The sequence below is a fragment of the Archocentrus centrarchus genome, chromosome 15 (genome assembly GCF_007364275.1).
Source record: "Archocentrus centrarchus isolate MPI-CPG fArcCen1 chromosome 15, fArcCen1, whole genome shotgun sequence".
NCBI classification, from domain to species: Eukaryota; Metazoa; Chordata; class Actinopteri; order Cichliformes; family Cichlidae; genus Archocentrus; species Archocentrus centrarchus.
In genome coordinates, this window is record NC_044360.1 from 23,900,207 (window position 1) to 23,914,428 (window position 14,222).

The window sequence follows — 14,222 nt, forward strand, 5'->3', positions numbered from 1 at the left end:
TCATGAATAACATTCAAAAAGTTATTTTTTTTAAAAATCCAAGTGGACAGTACTGAAGCCAACTGTACAAGATTTCTTTTGTGTCATTTACACACATTACTTTGCTGATTAAATGAATAAATGTTTTGTGTAATTCATACGAAAATAAAGTTTTCTTTCACTTATTATTTGCAGTTTTTTGAAAATGACAACAATCAAAAAATGCTCATAAAAATACATAAATGACAATATAAAAAAACTGGATTAAATGGAAAGAGTACAAATTATTGACTGAAAAAGTGCAGAGTGATCTTTTAGTTTAGGCCAGCGCTTTTATTACGCAGCTAAGTGGAAACACTTTAAATTTCACCAAAAACAAAGCCGAGGAAAATAATATTACTTTAAAGAAATGAAAGATCATTTACCGATATACAAAACACAAAACGTATTTTTCCTGATGTCTATTTTTTTTTTTAAACAAATCTGTCGTGTGTATGCTAAATGTTAAGTTTAATAGTAAGGATGTCCCACCCTGGACGCAGCGACGTGCTCCGTATCAGTGGCGACAGGCCCCGCCCCGACTATCAGCATCTCCGGTCGGTGTGGAGCAGCTGGGAGTCAGTGTGGAGGAACAGGAGCAGGCAGCAACGGAGTTCAGCGGCTCCCGCGTTCGTCCGACACTTAGCTAGGGCTGCTCCCCAAGCAGTGGTGGTGGTGATGATGGCGGCGGCTGTAGAGAGAGGAGGCGTCCGTGCCGCTTTCCTGAACCCGAGTAGCGGTGGCGGTGGTGGACCAGCGCCGACAAGCCTCCCGACCGGAGCGTTAGCCGGGGCTGTGGTCCTGGGCTCGGGCTCCGGCAGCATGCCTGTACCCATGAACCTCTTTGCGACCTGGGAGATAGACCGATCATCCCCAAGCTGCGTTCCGAGGTAACGTTAACAGTGGCATGTTAGCGTAAAAAAAAAATACCACAAAGCACAATGTTTACGAACCACCATATCGCTTGACAAATCCAGGGCTAACAGCGCCGTCGCTGAATGGAGCGTTAGGCAGGATGGACGGGGTTGCCACACATTTCCAGAACACTGTTGGGCAGCTAACTGTCAAGCTAACTAATGCTAAAGTGGCTAATGCTAAAAGCTACCTAGCAAATGTTTTGGAGTTGCTCTAATGTTTTGTGCTAAATGCATGTTTATTTTTCCCGCATTAAGATGTAGTGGGCTAAAATTACCAATGCTAAAATCTCCAGTTGTGTCTTAATAGCTCAGACGAATTAACAAGTCTCTAATATTGTTGTTAACACTCGGTGTTTTTAATGTTATTTCGATCGTTATAAATGGCTAACAAAAGTTCAGCTACTCAGTTTATCTGTCAGGAGGGGTCTGCTAGCTTTCTTTAATGTTCTGTCTATGGTGCTGAAGCATTGCACATAATAGGAAGGCCTGTGCTTGATTAGGTATACGGAATGCATGCCACCCAATAGCAGCATAACTATAAATACAGTGGCATGGATGCCGTTCTTCTCATAAGTAACAGACATCCTTTTTATCTTGAGCAGCAGTATGTCATGAGCTGTCTGAGCAAACGGGCTGTTCAGCAGCTGCCCGGCCATTTGAAATTCCCAGAATTTTTAAGTTCTTATGCTGTGGGTTGTGTTGTGTTTACGTCCTTATAGGTCAGAGTTGGCTACCCTGTCATAAACTGCAATAAACAACCAGAAACAGAGCTACTTGCAATAATGACAAAGTATCCAATTTGACAGAAATTAAATAGTTTTGATTGTTGCTTTAAGGTTGTTGTTTAAATGTTGTGTTAGCAGTAATCTTCTGCAACACTCTGTGTTAGTATTCTTCAACAGTGAGCAGGCATTGCTGCCACCTGACCAGAAACCTCTGGGGAGCTCTGGGCACATTAATCAGCTTTGACCTAGATCTGCTCCACTCATTGGGATAGAAGTGGGCTTGCAAGGGGAGGGTTTCCTCTACAGTCAGCGTGCTGTGTGTGTGTGTGTGTGTGTGTGTGTGTGTGAGTGAGAGAGTGCGCGTGCGTGCGTGCGTGCGTGCCTGCTGTCTCCATAGTGCCTGCATGAGCATGTTTGCGTGTGAATGGGATCGTTGCATGTGGAAAACATGATAATTCACCGTCATGGTGATCTTTCAGATCCCTGTGTGAATATTGAATATTGTTCTGTTTGGCTGTGGTGGTTCAAACGATTTAAAGCCAGCTGGAATGAGAATGAATAGTCTTTGAAGTTACAGCATTGCTTTTAGATTCGACAGCTCCCTGCCCTTTTTCATTGTAGTGCTGTTTCTGAAAATATGATTTCTCTGTTTTTAAATATTAGCTCCTGGGCAGTCCACAGCGAATGCTGTACAGTCATGTATGTTTCTGTGACTAAATGCCTGAGATTTTTTTTTTGTTGTTCAGAAGCCATGAATTGGATAGTTGTATCGGTTAAGTTTTAAGACTGGATTGCAGAAAAAGCAGACAACATATTGGTGCACTCATACAATACGCTGTACACAGTACATTGATTTCCCACATCTCTGTCATTACACTGTTCTCTGAAGTGATGTACAAGGCACTGTATCAAAGATGAATATGGGTGAGGATGAAAATGAATTATTAATGAGGCGTACAGTGAAGGTTTACCATTCACTGTTACTTGAACCAAGGCTTTCTTGTTGATGAATGGGATACTTTGTTAGATCTGATATGTATGCAGAGGAACTTAGCAGGCATATTAATTCATGACACAATTATTTATTTAGTCTGAAAAGCCTTATTGTAATTATTGTTATATGTGGTGGCTCTGAGGTACAGTGCTCACAGGCTATTCTGCCTTATGTGTTTTTAGACCACTTATCCTAAGCTAGTGTGAAAAGTCCTGCATGAAGCCCAACCCAAAGCCTGTTTTGGGGATTCTGCCTTGGCATTCTTTCAGGGGCTGGGCCATGTTGTGTGCAGCTGTTTGCTCTCCAACTGGCCTTTAGCAAATGTGGGTGTCCAGCTAAGTGGCATGGTTTCAGATGAGGGCATAGGGCTGTTACCAGCTGACTGTTTTTATTGTGGTACTCCAAAACATCACACACAGCTGTTGTTTGCTAATAATTACAACATGGTAAATAATCCTAAGCCCTTCAGCTCCATTGAAAGCCACGCTCAGGAAAGGATGTTTTAGTCACAATGGAAAACATGTTGTTAGCTTTTATATGCTATTATATTAGCATGGATTTGTGGTTTCTGACTGTTCTGCACATGACCCAGCTATGGCAGTAAGCCACAAAATGATGCCTTGAAATGTTATGCCAAACACCTCTGTTTTTGTTGCCTTTCATTTTTATGTTGTTGTTTTTATGTTAATGCTGATATTACACTTGATAAAATGACATTTGTGTTTTAGATGTATTATTTAGACAAAGACCTGCACTCTTGCGATTGTCAAATTCTTGTTCTCTCCAAATGCATATACGGTTTTATTCGGGTGCACGATACAATATTCTGGCTCCTACCCGTCAGACGAGTGTTGTGGCAGCTCCATCCTTAACAGGGCTGTTGGAACAGTTAGAGAAGCATTGTTTTGATTCCAGCACTGCCATACCTGCCAGTCTGCCACCCTCCAGTGAAATACCACGTCCTATTTTTTTTTAAAGTATTGCAAAAACCTGCTTTTCCCCCTAAGTTTTTTCCCCACCTCAAAAAATAGATAACTCCTTTGGTAATGTTGCAGATTTACCAAAGGCAGCTGAGGGATATAATATACAAGAGGACTCCAGAAATCTTCTTGTATAACAAAGAGACAGGTGTACCTGTGGTTACATAGCAGAATGTTGAGAGTAATCCTAGAGGTTTAGTAGCCTGTTCAGGAATCCAACTGACTTCCCTATATTTGTAACAGGGCAGAAATTTGTTGAGGTAATTGCAGGAATGACACTAATGCAAAGGTCAAAATATGGTGCTGTGTTTATCTTATTACAATAATGAATGTGTAGCGGGTTGAGAGGATTGGCTTCTTGTCAAGTTCAAAATGGACTTTATTGGTCTAGAATGATGTTTATGCCCAAACCCCAAAAAGACCTGGAAATGTACTGCCTGAGACCGAACCGAACCCAGGCATTATTTGAAAAGTGGCACCTAGTTGATATAACAATTTCAATGTGAGACTGAGGGTTGTGGCATTTACCCTCATCACTAAAAGTGAAAAAGGAGTGTGGTTATGTTTCCATAAAAGCTTTCCAACCTCTATTGTGTCCAAAATTGTAGCTGAATTATGAAGCTATAACTAACTTACTTCCCTACTACCAAATTGTTGGCTTTCAGAGTAAACATCATCCTCTTTGGGTTGCTAAATGGAAAATGTTTTGTAGAGCTGAAAATATTTGTGTCCTTGATATATATATATATATATATATATATATATATATATATATATATATATATATATATATATATATATATATATATATATATATATATATATATATATATATATATATATATATATATATATATATGCTCCAAATAAAAATCTCTCTATAAAGTTCCTCTGAATTCAGAGGGGTGAATACATCTCGGATTGCTCACAAGCTACTAAAAACATCTTCTTCCCGTCTGATGTTTATCTCTGCTGAGAAGAGCATCCTTCTTTCTGTCTTTGATTCATGTGAGTCCCAAGATGGCCTTACTCTCTCATGAGTGGCAGAGCCTTATCTCAGTAGTAGTTGAGTGTACTTTGCAGATTCTGGTCAGATGTTTGTTTCTTCTGCCTCAATCTGTATAGTGAATCAAACAGAACTACGTTGTGTATTAGAAGATAAACAAAAACAAACCCAGGCTCAAACTAGAGCGACATTATTGTGTCGTATTTGTTCTGGGTCAGTAGCGATGAAGCCATCAGCAAGACAGTTTTATATATATCCCTTATTCTGTGACGCATAAGGGATATGTAAAAAAATCTCTCGTGCATCAGTGCATAACCATTTACTTTATACTGTTAGCATGCAATTTCTGTTATCATTTATGGCCTTAATCTCTTGGATTTATTTTCCAGTTTGCAGTAAATTCAGTGATAAACCCTATGCTGAAACTATTAAATCTGGATACACGTAAAGAAGGCCTGACTGTCAGATAATATGATCTTAATTCACCCTTTCACCTCCTCAATAAGTCCCTTCATCTCAAGGCATGGGTATTGTTTCTCTTAGCAGGGGAGCTGCTGTAATCTGATTTCATAACAGGAAAAGAGGAGCTAGTAATCTCATGCTGGACACACACACTGTCTGCTTAATCCTCTGCTTCCTTTTGGAATCATATACATCAGCCACCTCCAGTGCCCTTCAGGATTGTGACAGCCTTGTATGTCCGTTTGCATCTCGTTTGCAATCTTTGATTGACACCTGATGTAATATTTACAGATATGCTATACCTGATGAACTGCATTTTTTATGCTGAATGTCCGTATTGGATATATGATGATGAAGAAAAAAGGCTGCTAATGAAGCAAGCTATTATTAATGGATATTATTAATGCGCTATTACAGAAATAACATTTGACTTCTTGGCCTGATACTTGGCAAGATGCCTATGCAAAATATAAATATCTCAGAACAAAGTTGCATTTACAGGAATGACAGCTCACTGAAAGAAGGCTCTATTTCTAAAGGCAGATACTGAAAGTAACAACATGGCAAATGTAATTTATAGTTTTGGATTATGACTTTTTTATTGTCCATATCAGAGAAACAAGAACACATAATGGGACCTTTTTTCATAAATATGTTTCAGATTTTAGTCATATTAATAACTAAAGTAGTTTCCTTTTGTTTTATCGTATCCTCAAATAAGATCTCAACTTGGCTCCATGCTCACCATGCTGTTCACACACTTTGCTAACAGTAGACCAATCAGCACCTTCACGCCCCTCTTTTTCATGCTTACTCCCACTGCTTGATATGTGTCAAAATTCTCTTGGTTTCCTTCCCTGCTTTCCTGGAGGAGGAGGAATTTCCTTGGGAAACATTCCACATTCCTGGCAACTAGAGAGCTGCTGGTGGAACTGAAATCAACCTCCTTCAGTCTGGCTTCAGCACTCTTCTCCCTTCTGTTGTTGACTAACAACCTGCTCTCTGGAAGGGGGCCAGGATTGGAGCTGTGGATTGTCCACCCTATTGAAAGGTTTTGCTGAACTGGCCCTGAGCTTTATGGTGATCAGGCATGCACTGAATGCTCATGTTGAATGTCTCACAAAGGGAAGAAAGGTTTGTTTCCCCCCGCGTGAACCTCAGTATGGGAGCGAGGCCAGATTCTTGTGTGGGCGGATACTGGGGTCTCTGCTAGTGAAGAGATCCAGCTTCCTGAGCCAGTAAGTGAGGCAAGGAAAGTGTCCTCTGATACAGGGAGGATCCCGTCAAAATAAGCACACTGGGGACAGTGTCTCTCAACTCATATTTTCTCTCTTGTTCTTGCACTGTTTATTTCTCAACTCTCCCATTCAGGCATTTCCTGAGCTGTATATCCTAGCAGTAACACAGACACCACTATTTCAGAAATAAAACATTTATTCTCATAATGGCCCCATGTTAATCTCGGATTTATTGATTTATTTATTTATTTTTGGTATATTTATATGTTTATGTATATCTATGTGTAGTGGGCCTGATTCTATCGGGGCCTCTTGGCCAGGTCACGTTTGTAAATGAGAACTGGTTCTCAAACATTTTACCTGGTAAAATAAAGGTTTAAAAAAAAAGAAAGAAAAAAAGAATCAGCATCTTTGCCTTTTCTGTCTGGTTGAGGACATAACGGTCCCCAGAGTGACAACTCTCAGATACCATCGAGTTGGATGCCCTGCCTGCTTGTCTAATCACAGATTAAGGAGTCTGAACTGTCTGGATTCTTGTTTCTGTGCCTTTGATCATTTGAGCCACACTGCAGTTGTGCCACCTTGTCTTTTTCTCTGTATTAAATCCAAGGATCTTGATGGTTTCATAGAATGAAATTAGGTCTGCACTAGACTGAAATTACATCTGATATGAATACTTATTTGATTAAGGACTGATGTTTCTGTTTTAAGTGTAAACTTGACACAAAAAGTAAGGAAATTTGTGTTTGGTTGATTATTTCTTTGTTGTAACAGTGCTTCTTGGCAATCATCTTATATTTTTGGAAAGCCTGTTCCTCTTAAATGGTGCCACATTTGTAAGGAAAATGCATTTGTGGGTTGAGCAGCAGAGTTGAGTATGTGGGTTGCGCCCATGAAAAACTTGCCAAACCTTCTCTGCCAATGAAAAAACAGCTTATTCTGCTGTTGACTCTTGTTTGGAGCTTCTGGTGCCCCAGGTGCTGACAATCACGCTTGTCATAAATGGAGGCAATCTCAATGCAGAGAGATATCGAGATTCTGCAATCAGTGGCAATCCCACACCTCCATTCTGGGCCCGAACTCTATCCTCCAAGATTACTGTGATCACCCCCACGGCAGAGTTTATCAAAGACTACCTCCAGAATCTGGGAATGGAGAGGATGAAAGGGCCTGCCTGCAGTCCTGACCTCAACCCTTGTGGGCTCAGCTTGGGCATGCTGTTCGTACCAGAGTGACCAACACAGCCATGCTGGCTGACTTGTGACAAATGCTGGTTGAAGAATATCCCATCCCACAGCCGTGTGTGACCAGCATGAGGAGGAGATGCCAGGCTGTTGTGGCTGTGTATGGTTCTTCCACATGCTGCTGAGGCCCCCGATTGTTAAATTAATAAATTGTTAAATTGCCAGTATGTCTTGTTTCTTCAGATTTCAACCATCCAATCCAATTAATGGATTAAACCAAACAAGAGTCAACAGCAGAATAAGCTGTTTTTTCATTGGCAGAGAAGATTTTTCATGGGCCAACCCACATATTCAATTTTGTTGCTCAACCCACAAATGCATTTTTCATACAGATGTGGCTCCATTTACGAGGAACTAAACAGGCTTTCCAACAGTATAAGATTTATTACCAAGAAGCACTGTTACAACAAAGAAATAACCAACCAAACTCAAATTTTCTTACTTTCTGTGCTAAGTTTATTTGATCCAACAGTGCTATAAAGCATTGGACATGGGAACTTTGGATAATATATTGTAAGATTAATATTTAAAACACAGAGCATAACATCTAACATCTCTCTCCTTATTCTTACAAACCACATTAATTAACGGTTCATGGCATAAAAACAGATATTTATCATACCATGTTCATGTGCTTATCTATGGTAATGGAAAAATTACAGTGTGCTTGTTACTTGGCAGCATACACTGTCAGCCTAATTGGCCTCAGCTCTCTATTTTTACTCACCTTGGCATCACTGGTGTTAAAATTACTGCTGAACTGGTACAAAGGAAAAACATGATCTCTGTGCAAAATCTCTGAAGAAGCTGGAGCATGGATACAGTTAGTCCATTAGTCATTTGGATGTATAAAATGGGGAGGGGGGGGTGCTGTATCATGTTTTTAATCACTTTAGGGAAGAAAGTATTTGCTGATGCTGACCATTGTATAGTCGATTGCACAATTCCCAGTTCAATGTCCTGATCATTTTTCTTTCTTGAAACTGTTGTCTACATTGCAGAAAAAGTTCTGAGTCAGTACAGGTTTGGAAAGGCCTCTCTGTCAGCTGAAGTCCTTCTAGCATCATTAGCAGTGACAACACACAACCTTGCTTCCTCAAGCAATATTTTCTATACTCGATTTATCATACTGCCATATCTAGTGCAGTTTCCACAGGACTAAACACAATGTGAAGCATGAGTAGAACCTGAATAAAGACATTTTTTTTTTCTTGTTTATAGGAAGCTGATGTTTCTAAATTCTCAGATCACTAATGAGGGCAGACAGATTTGGTGTGGTGGATGCAAGAATTAAAGGGCAGACTTAATCCTGTCTGATGCTCAGCAGAGGCACCATATGTCAGTATTAAATATGTATAATAAAGCAGCACAGATCCTTTAGATGAAATGTCAGCAATGTTTAAATGTAACTGAAAGATATGATCTAGTTCACTCAGTTTCAATGCACTGGCATTATATTGGAGATAGGAGCAGCCATATAGTCTTTGCTGGCTAGGTGTTGGAGCCATTTAAATTGAGTCTGCTTATTTATATTCATATCAAAGGTGGTAGATTGACTAACCGCATTAAAAAGAATTAGGGACTTCAGATATACAGTATTTCATGAAAACTCCGATGGGGTCTTTTCTGACGAGGCGCAATAGATGTGTCAAAGCTCCTGGGGGTCAACGCAGCAGTCTGGCTGGCTTTCCTTTGCCAGCTCTTTCATTGCACTTTCATCTTTTCACAATGCAGCCCATTCATCATGGCTTTTAAAGATGAATCATTGGTGGTTTTTCAAAAAGGCTTATATAAGCTTGCTATAAATGTTAGTCTCCTACAGGCTGTGTACATTTTAATATATTCATGCTTTCCAATCATTTCTTAGCGTGCAGGGGTTCACAGTAAGATTTGCATTATACTTCTTTGTTGGTGTGCACAGCTTTAGACACCAGAAACCCATAGTCATCCTTATACTACTTTCTCTTTGGCTTTGAATCCCCTTAGAGGACACATGCCCAGTTGGTGTCCTTGTTAGTGTCGTAGCAGTCATGACAAATTGGAGGGGGTAGAAGAACATCTTCACTGAGCCTTGTGTACATTCTCTGATGACAAAATTGATTTCACTTGCACCCTAGCAGATCCTTCTGTGTCACACTTATATAATGGATATGATATTCAGTAATCATTATGTTTTATAATTATCCAACCCTCTCTAGCAATAAATGACTGTTTGGTATTTTTCCAGATTTACATTAAACTGGCCTCTAAACATTTTGTTTTTTCAGTATTTGGTTTCATCTTTAAAGGAATTTGAATTTTCCTGGTCACTAGGCTGGACAAAGAAAGTGGAACAAGGCTTTGCTGTTAAGGCTTTGATCAAACCGGTAGACCTCTGGCAAAGGAATATTTCTGTGAGGAAGACCATCCACCTTTAATAGGATTTTAAAGTTCAGCCATAACATTGTCTATAACAGTGACACTCTCAGCATTCACCTGTATCTGTTGGAGTAGTTACTGTAGAGTCACTTGAAATCTATTGGATGCAGCAGGCAGGAATTTAAAGGCATTACTTTTACTAAAAGAATGTACTATCAGGATTATCTGCATGTTATGCATGTATTATCTTTCTTGTTATTTCTGTTATGATGTATTGTAGCTGATCTAGTCAAGGTATCTTTGGCTCTGATATTGCCTGTAAACAATCATGTCTTGCCTTTCCTCACAGGTTTGTGTTCAGGGTCAAGACAAAAGAGTTGTTTACCACTGTAAAAATGCAACAAAGGATGGAAACTGTTTACTGAGCTCCTGAAAATTACTGTCAGATCACTAATGTGCGACTGCAACATGAGGTTGTATGTTTAATTAGTATTAAAGAGGCCGGAGAGTTGAATAAGAAGCTAAAATAGCCTGGCAGATCTCAGTGGGAGTGTCTGCAACCGAAAGCATTTGTTTCCTACTTGCTGACTCATAAATCTTGTCACTGGGATGTGTTAACCCAGTTTAAGACCAGTTTGGTCATTTGGTGGAGTTCCAGTAGAACTGGGAAAAGCGCTTTCTCAGCATGTTGTTTACTGGATGATAAAATATATGGAGAGGTTTAATGTAAGCATGCATTTCCTGTTCTCATTTAACAGCAACCTTAGCATTTTTTTTTGGACTAACCTCTAACAATGCCTTTCCCTTTGACCCATATTTATTTCAGCAGGAAACATAAAACTTGCTGCCCATCATTTTCAGAGAGGAGTGTAACAGAACGGCCTCACAACATGCAGATACCGCTTAAGCCTCTGATTCACACTTGTCGGACATACATTTTTTTCATCTGAGTATTTGAGGTAGAGCACTGGCAGCTTAAATCACCAAACTGAAATAAAATCTGGCACTGAGCTGTAATGCACCACTCACTTGTAAAATTACATAAAAAGCACAGATAATCCCAACAGCAGTCATATTCTATCACAGCTCAGGGGAGCCTCATGACCACAGACTTCATGAAGACCTCATTACAGAGTGTTATGACCAATCTGAGCACAGCTATTACATCCTCTTCTCTTTCATTCCTAGAAACAATCTCCCCTCCCTATTTTTTTTTTCCATCACATCTGTCAGGGTGCTTTTGTACCTGAGTGATGACACCATTGGAAAGTCATGCATCAGCTGGCTCTAGAAAGTAAAAGTTCACCTCAGCAGTGCCTTAAACTATGTATTGAATGTGGGACGTGTGTGGCTGCTTCTTAAATTACAATATTTCTCCTTTTGTGCAGAATTAATTATAACCTTTACACTGTGTGTGGTTTGAATCTGTGTTTGCTTTTTTTTTTTTTTTTTTTTTCTTTCAAATGCAAGAATATCCCGTCTCTTTGGGTTTTCTCAGTGGTCATGGTTCTTCCAAAAAACCAAGGATGTAAACACTGGCAAGGAAGTTGTGCACTTACCCATAGTCTGGCAAAATATGAAAATAAACTGACCATGCAGCTGGAGAGGGAAGAAACCAGACTTTTCAGTACCCTGTAGGACAAGTCTGATGTTTCATTTAGAGCTTGACAAACAGTCAGCTGATGTTACTTATGGATATTTGCCTTTCAAAGGTAAATTCAGGAATACCTTTTTTTTTTATTTACAAAACAAAATGCAGAAAAGATGATTGGAGTCATTTAGAAAATTCCTTGATCACATAGTTTGTGGCTCTGAATCTATAGTTTACAATTCTGTCAGCACTGTCTGAACCACATACAGCAGAGTAAGCTTCACAACTGAGGTTGGTTCAGAATTGAGCACTGGCTTCATGTTATATTAATAGTTTCTGAAATGCATTAATGGAAAATTCATAAAAAGTTTGAGTTGTTTTTGTGGCTGACTCTGTTTTCATTAGCTGTTATATATGTTTTACTACCATAAAAACTGGGCAGTAGATTGACTCACAGGACAGGATGACTTGCTCTCTCCATCCAGAGTTCAAGTGTTTGATTTTCAAAAGATTTAAGCGTCTGACTGCACAACACTGTGAGGATTCTGTTAAGCTTAGTGAAGTCACTTCAGAGGGGTATACTACGAACAAAGGTCAGCATAGCCAGGATTTATTTTTTATTTTTTTGTATTACCTGGCATGACAAAACCTAAACTCTCAGATGGACATAATGGGTATCACGATGGTGGGTTTTCATCTTTCTCTGTTAAGCTGAGCTTTCTGCTTCAGGCTCTGTGCAAGCTCACATGAAAAGGGGCGTTTCATGGGTTATATGACTCTTCTTCTGCATAAAATGATTCCTGTGAGTGCCACCTACTCGAGTCAGATGTTATCTGATGATGATGATGATAAAATGATTGAAAATCTATAGAGAACATGAAATATATAACAATAAAATGCAACACTCTTGCAAATAAGACAGGAGATTAATCCTGCAGAAAAGTGTTAATTTTGGGATTTATCACACAGAGTGCTGCTGTTTGTTTCTAAGGTGACAGCTGCACAGTAGAGCTCTGAAAGTTTAAACTGGATCCATTTAAACATTAAATGTTACTGCCCCGTACCCTAATAAAAGAAACATGGAAAGCACTTCAGTTTGTTGGCAGAACAAAGATAAATTAATTTTATTGATTGAATAAGTATTCTTGGTGTGTGTTCTGTGTTCTAGTAGCTGCAGTTCCAGCAGTGTAAAAGAGACTTAGCAGCAGATTAGAATAAAGTATAACAACATCTGTACATTTTCTGCGTCACCATATGCATACACGCATATTCCTGTGACAATGTGAGATGCAGTTTGCACTTCATTCAGAGGTTTTAGAAAGGTATGGCTTAGCAACTTGCACATTTAAAACATAGTGGACATTTTTTTTTAACACACTTAAAACATGTAAATAAGAGAACCAGTAAAAAAATGTGGCATTTGCAGCTGATTTTAAACCAACATTTTGAACATAACTTGCTCTCAACCAGGTTTTGTGTTCTGCATGAGTTAGCCAGGTAAAGAGAGCCACTTCCATAACACAGAAAACTGACTTTAATCTTGACATAGCTCACTAAGTGATTAATCTTGCTTTGTAGTACACCCCTCCGGTGAAGGATAAGCTGCCATCTCTGTAATGTCTGACTCAGTTCTGACCTTTTGGCATTTAACAATGTGCTGGCATGAAAATGGACACACAACATGGCCTCCTAAAGCCTATGACTGCAGCTTTAAAACCTCTTTGGCACTTCACAAGCTGCTCTGTATAGTTACAGTCTTATCAAAGAGCTTTTTGCTTCCATTTTTATATTGCTGCCTTGCTGTTATAACCATATGTGTTTTTCCTCATACAAATATTACAGAAATGAGGGTTTGCCAGATTAATTCTTCTTGTTCCCTTTGTTTTATCTGGTCAAAGCCTCTTCCTGTTCTGTCACTGTGACCATCAGAAGATTTCATTCAGGGAATTAAGGCCCAACCAGCATATGGCCATCTGGCACAAACAACTAGATATTTGGGGGCTAAAATAGCTTTTGCATGTAAGCTTAAGTGCAGGCTAAGCTCCCATGGAACATTCTGCTTTGTGAACTTGCAAAAATTGATCTGTTTGGTCTTTTGTATGAGTCCTCATCACTTATAAAGTACATTTGGATTCAAAAAAATAGTCTAGCTACTTCTAAATTCCCTATCACACTTACCTTATGGCTACTGCTGTATTCCAGCAGTAGCCATAGTGCTTTGCAGCCTCCTTTGTTTTGTTATATTTGTCTAAACACTAAAAAAAATGTGTCGTAGAACATTTATGTGGGTGTGTTGGAGTTTAGATTGAGAATGCGGGGCTTAGTTTTGTGCCTTTTTGCTTTCTTTGCAGTTTGATTGAAAGAGAATTAATAAAATATTAAAAAGACACAGAACATAAGTGGTTTGCGGCCTGGACAAAACTCAGGAGTTCCATAAGCAATCCCTCCAATGAATAGACTTTTCCTTGTTTTTGCTGTAAGTGAATGAAATATTAAGTAGAAGTAGCTTTTATACTAGCGTAACTTTTATTTGGTTTAAGTTATGCAACCAGATATGAGCAAATAATAGTGTTCTTAAAGAATGCAGTGCTTTAGCTGTGCTGCAGAGAATTTTGCTTTTTGTTAGTCCCCCACATGTAAGCTGGTACCGTATGCAGCCGCCTTAAGAATTTCATGCAGTGCATTACAC

General features: G+C 39.3%; 1 protein-coding gene across 2 annotated transcripts in view; it reads left to right on the forward strand.

Moving 5' to 3' along the window:
• Positions 1 to 596: 596 nt before the first annotated feature.
• LOC115792913 (phosphofurin acidic cluster sorting protein 2-like) overlaps positions 597 to 14,222 on the forward strand; it is a 46,236-nt gene continuing 32,610 nt past the window's right edge. For both annotated transcript variants that reach the window (XM_030747542.1, XM_030747543.1), the window contains exon 1: positions 597 to 908. In XM_030747542.1, coding sequence (XP_030603402.1) covers positions 697 to 908 — 212 coding nt within the window. In that variant the 5' untranslated portion in view covers positions 597 to 696. The remainder of the gene's footprint in view (positions 909 to 14,222) is intronic.